Below are 5,943 nucleotides of genomic sequence, written 5' to 3' on the forward strand. Positions count from 1 at the left end.
CGCTGGCCCCGGCTGCCACCCCCGCGGCTGCCGCAGGGGGACCGCGCATTGGAGGACCCGACCTCCGGCCAGCTGGGGACATTCGTCCCGGGGCAGTGAGGGGCAGGGCCCGGCCCGCGTCCCCTGCGGCCGACTGACGCTTCCAGGCAGTAATTTCAGAGGATGTGAGGACGTGTCTGGACTCAAAGCCAAGGACTTTCTACCAGTGAGAAAAGCAGAACTTTGGTGTTTTCCCTTTTTCGTTTATTTTTTGTTTGTTTATTTTTTTTCTTTCCACTGAGTGACCTCAGCTATGACAGGGACGGGCAGGTCTCTGAAGGAAAATCATCATCGAGGGACGTGTCGTGCGGGCGGGTGGGCACGACCAGAGCGAGGTGCAGGGAAGAGTGTGGCAGCGTCGCCACGCCGGGGACCTCGGCTCCCGAGTGAGTCCAGGTCGTGGTCGTGAGGTAGTGACGTCGGACCTCCCTGGAAGAGTGGCCGTGTCGCCGTCCGCGCGGTGTCTGCCTGCGTTGACTGGTGTCCCTTTTCTTAGTGAACAGTTCTCCGCCTCTTGAAACATTTGTGCTTTAATGACAGCTGTGAACTTTCTGCCTTATGTATCCGTCTTAGAACAGCTCTGGTGGTCAGCCCCAGCAAAAGTAATCTACAAATTCTTGGAACTGTGTCCCCTGAAATCAGAGCCTGGAGGACAGTGTTTTCTTATTGCAGAGGAGAAGTTTTGTGGACTGCTCAAGAGCCAGTTTTCCAGGATTCTTCGGAGGAACCACAGGAAGGACCTGAAAGGGGACGGGGTGACTTCGAGGGGGAAGGGGGGCTCCGTCCTGAGGGTCACTTGTCGCAGATCCCCTAGGAGCTTTTGAGGAAAAGTTTCTTCCTGCTGTACATCTCGGTTCTGCTGCTAATGTAAGATTTTATGCATTTCATTATCAGGGTCCAACAAGAACACCTGACTTGAGGGAAATTGTGCAGTAAAGGGAGGCTGTGGCTGCGGGACGGGAGCAGACGGGAGGTGAGCACGTGTGCTCACGGCTGAGCCTGCCCTCGGCGGGGACTGGCCCGGTGAGATGGCCTCACACCCAGGCCTGGGCTCTTGTTGTTGGGCTTTTGTTCAAGGAAGATGAAATGGGAGGTTTAGGTCAGTGTTTTTAAAGCTTTGTTTCTTTTTTTAAGCAAATACTGAATATGTATATAAATAGGAGACAGATACACACTGCTTATTTAAATAAATAAAACAATAATAAACAAATGGGCCAGGAGTTGTGCGTTTATTTGGGTGTTGTGAACAAAGAAGAGAGTAGCACCAAGTAGTCACCCATTTTCCTTCCTCAGATCCTAGGATAGAACATGCCCTGGGCACTCTTCCCCTCGGGTTGAATAGCACGTACCAGGGAGTTTGTGGGCATGCTGGTGCATGGTGGTTGTGCGCATGCCGAAGGAGAACGGTTGCATCCTGAGTTGTCACCTGACAAGGATGGTTGGGCTCCAAGTATGGATCCTAGGCTCAGGTGTGTTAAATACTTTTTCTTCCCATCCTGTCTGTGGCCTGGATTATCTTCTAGTCCATCTCCTCCAAGGCTTGTACAAAAATGGGGTGCCTACAGTAGTCCCCCTTATCTGCAGTTTCGCTTTCCCTGGTTTGTTAACTTGCAGTCAGTTGCGGTCCGAAAATGTTACATACAATAAGATATTTGACAGAAAGAGACCAAATCACATAACTTTTATTACAGTATATTCTCATAATTGTTCTATTTTATTGTTATTGTTAATCTCTCACTGTGCCTAATTCATAAATTAAACTTTATCACAGGTATGTTTGTATAGAAAAAAAAACATAGTATATGTAGGGTTTGGTACGATCTGAGGTTTCAGGCATCCATTGGGAGTCTCAGAACGTATTCCCTGTGAATAAGGTGGGACTACTGTATTTCTCACTGGCTCCATTTAAGTCAGTTAAGAAGGGATCTAATTACTGTTGGCTCGACTGCATCATCTTAACAAAATAAATGAGTCTAAAAAATGACACCATTTTATATCAAGAATGCTCATACCATAATAAAGTTACCTATAGGGATGGCCAGTTAGCTCATTTGCGAGAGTGTGGTGCTGACAACACCAAGTCAAGGGTTAAGATCCCCTTACTGGTCATCTTTTTAAAAAAATAAAAAATAAATAAATAAAGTTACCTATTTACTATCTATTCTAAATCAAAACTCAGTATCCAAACTGTGGACATTCAGTATGGTTTACATTTTTGTTAAAGAGGAAAAAAGTCATAACAATATTTTCTCAACACAGGATAGCACTTACCCACTTTTCCTTGTTTTTAAAGAGATCACCTGTATCCTACCCAACTGTATATTGTTAAGGTTAAATGGAAAACCTTATGAATCAAGTTCTTTCTACTTAGTAGGTATCAGGCATTTAGGTAATCATTGAATGATATACAATAAGCAATTTTGATATAAATATTATTAGTTCATCTTCCCTTTTGTAGATTATAATCATTTGGGGATTAATATCATCTGTGATTAAGCATAGGTTCTTGTGAATAGATGTATAGTCAGGACTTCATAGTGCTGTGGACCTTTTTTTTTTTTGATTGAAACAGTTGATTGTATCTGTGGGGTTCAGAGTTGATATCAATATCTGTGTGCCATATGTGATGCTTAAATTAGGATAATTAGTATATTACACTTTATACAGTGTAACATTTCTCTTGGCCCTTTACCAATTCCTACCTTGCCCCCTCCCACTCCTCCTTTCCCACTTCTGGTAACTTCAGTTCTGTTCTCTCCTTTTGGAAGTTCAGCATATCATTCTGATTGTTGTATGTTTCTTTCTCTCTCTCTCTCTTTCTTTTTTATTTTAGCTCCCACTTATGAGTGAGGACATGAGGTATTTCTCTTTCTGTGCCTGACTTATTTCACTTAACAAATTTTCTCTAAGTTCATTCATGTTGCTGCGAATAGCAGGATTTCATTCTTTTTTTATAGCAGAGTAGTAATCCATTGTATAAATATACCACTTTTTCTTTAGTCATCCAACAATGGACATTTAGGTTGGTTCCAACTCTTGCCTACTGTAAATACAGCTGCAGTAAACATGGGAGTGCAGTTATCCCTTTGACATGATAATTTCCCTTCCTTTGGGAATATATCCAACAGCAGGATTGCTGGATCCTATGGCAGTTCTATCTGTAGTTGTTTGAGGAATCTACGTACCATTTTTCATAATGGCTGAACCAATTTACAGTCCCACCAACAGTGTAGGAGTGTTCCCCTTTTTCTTCATCCTTGCCAGTATTTGTTATTCTCAATATTTTTGATTATAGCCAGTCTAACTGGGGTGAGATGATATCTCAATATGGTTTCAATTTGCATTTCCCTGATGCTGAGTGATGTTGAGCATTTTTTCATGTGTCTATGAGCCATTTGTATATCTTCCTTTAAGAAATGTCTCCTCAGCTCATTTGCCCATTTTTTAAGAAGGTTATTTGGTTTTTTACTGCTAAATTGTTTGAGTTCTTTGTATATTCTGGATATTAATCCTTTGTTGGATGCATAGTTTGCAAATATAGTCTCCCACTCTGTAGATTGTCTTTTTGCTGTGTTAATTGTTTCTTTTCCTGTACAGAGCTTTTTAGTTTGATATAATACTATTTCTTTATTTTTCCTTTTGTTCTCTGTGCTTTTGGGGTCTTATTCATAAAGTCTTTGTTCAGTCCTACTTCCTGAAGTGTTTCCCGTATGTTTTCTTTTAGGAGTTTTATAGTTTCAGGTATTATATTTAAGTCTTTAATCCATTTTGAGTTGATTTTGGTATATAGCAAGAGATATGGGTCTAGTTTCATTCTTTAACATATGGGTGTCCAGTTTTCCCAGCACCATTTATTGAAGAGGCAGTCTTTTCCCCAATATATGTTCTTGGTGCCTTCATTGAAGATCAGCTGACTATAAGTATGTGAGTTGATTTCTGGGTTCTCTATTCTGTTCCATCGGTCCATGTGTCTGTTTTCATGCCAGTACTATGCTGTTTTGGTTACTGTAGCTTTGTAGTATAATTTGAAGTCAGGTAATTTTATGCCTCTGGCTTTATTATTTTTGCTCAGTATTTCCTTGGCTATTTGGGGTCTTTTGTTCCATATGAATGTTAGGATTGTTTTTTCTGTTTCTGTGAAGAATGCCATTAGTATTTTGATGGAGATTGCATTGAATCTGTGGATCATTTTGGGTAGTATGGACATTTTCACAATGTTAATACTTCTAATAATCAAAGAGCATGGAATATCTTTTCATCTTTTTGTGTCCTATTTAATTTCTTTCAGCAGAGATTTGTAGTTCTCATTATAGAGATCTTTCACCTCCTTGGTTAAATTCATTCCTAGGTGGTTTTTTGTTTGTTTGTTTTTGTTTTTGTTTTTTATGATGATTGTAAATGGTCTAGCTTTCTTTATTTCTTTTTGCTAGTTTCTTGGAGTATAAAAGTGCTACTAATTTTTGCATGTTAATTTTGTATCCTACAACTGTCCTGAAATTGTGTATTGCATGTTGATTTTGTATCCTGCAACTTCACTGAAAGAGGTTTTTTTTTGTAGATTCTTTAGGTTTTTTTACCTGTAGGATCATGTCATCTGCCAACAGAAATAATTTTACTTCATCTTTTCAAATTTGGATGGCCTTTATTTCTTTCTCTTGCTTGGTTGCTCTGAATAGTACTTCCAATACTATGTTAAATAGGAGTGGTGAGAGTGAACTTCCTCATCTTGTTTCTGTTCTTAAGGGAAAAACTTTCAGCTTTTCCCCATTCAGGATATTGGTGTTGGGTTTGTCATATATGGCTTTTATTGTGTTGAGTTACTTTCCTTCTATAGCTAATTTGCTGAGAGTCTTTATCATTAAGGGTTGTTGAATTTTGTCAAATGCTTTTTCAGCTGTTGAGATAATCATATGGTTTTTGTGCTTTATTTTGTTGATGTGGTGTATCACATTTATTCACTTGCATATGTTAAACCATCCATGCATTCCTGGGATGAATACACTTGATCATAGTGTATAATTTTTTTGATGTGTTGCTGTATTATATTTGCTGATATTTTATTGAGGATTTTTAGTGTCTATGTTCATCAAAGATATTGGCCTATAGTTTTCTTTTTTTGTTGTATCTTTGTCGGATTTTGGTATCAGGGTGATGCTGGCCCCATAGAATGAGTTTGAGAGAATAGCTTCTGTTTCAATTATTTGGAATAGTTTGAAGAGAATTGGTATTAATTCCTCTTGAAAGGTTTGGTAGAATTCAGCAGTAAAGCCATTTGGTCCTGGGCTTTTGTTTGTTGGGAGACTGTTGATTATTGCTTCAATCTCATTGCTTGTTATTGGTCTGTTCAGATTTTCCATTTCTTTTTGGTTCAGTCTTGGTAGTTTGTATATGTCCAGCAATTTATCCTTTTTCTCCAGGTTTTCAAATTTGTTGGCTTATGGTTGTTTATTATAGTCTCTAATGATTCTTTGTATTTCTGTGGTATTGGTTGTAATGTCTCCTTTTTCATTTCTAATTGAGTCTTTTTTTTTTTTTTTTTTTTTTTTTTTTCCCTGGGGGGGGGTTTTTTTTTTTTTTTTTTTTTTTTTACTTAGCCTAGGTGATGGTTTGTCTGTTTTGTTTATTTTCTTGAAAAAACAACTTTTTGTTTCATTGATGTTTTGTATTATTTTTTGGGTCTCTGTTCAATTTAGTTCTACTCTGATCTTAATTATTTCTTTCCATCTACTAACTTTGGGAATGGATTGTTCTTGTTTTTCTAGTTCTTTAAGGTATAGTGTTAGGTTGCTTATTTAAAATCTTTCTATTCTTTTGACGTAAGCATTTATTGCAATGCACTTCCCTCTTAGAAGTGCTTTTCAACATCCCACAGGCTTTTGGTATGAGTGTTTTTTTTTTCTTTAG

At 38.6% G+C, this 5,943-nt stretch overlaps 1 protein-coding gene across 2 annotated transcripts in view; it reads left to right on the plus strand.

Annotated features, from left to right (window-relative positions):
* The window catches only part of NMRK1 (nicotinamide riboside kinase 1), a 31,747-nt gene that overhangs the window by 4,986 nt on the left and 20,818 nt on the right, over window positions 1–5,943 (plus strand). The window contains exon 1 of one of the 2 annotated variants that reach the window (XM_008579469.1): window positions 1,340–1,508. The exons of the other annotated variant lie outside the window; for it this stretch is intronic. Within the exon in view, the coding sequence (XP_008577691.1) occupies window positions 1,405–1,508 (104 nt within the window). The 5' untranslated portion in view covers window positions 1,340–1,404. Of the gene's footprint in view, window positions 1–1,339; window positions 1,509–5,943 lie in introns of those variants that run through there. 2 annotated transcript variants of the gene reach the window in all.

This window comes from Galeopterus variegatus, unplaced genomic scaffold (genome assembly GCF_000696425.1).
Source record: "Galeopterus variegatus unplaced genomic scaffold, G_variegatus-3.0.2 Scaffold1891, whole genome shotgun sequence".
NCBI classification, from domain to species: domain Eukaryota; kingdom Metazoa; phylum Chordata; class Mammalia; order Dermoptera; family Cynocephalidae; genus Galeopterus; species Galeopterus variegatus.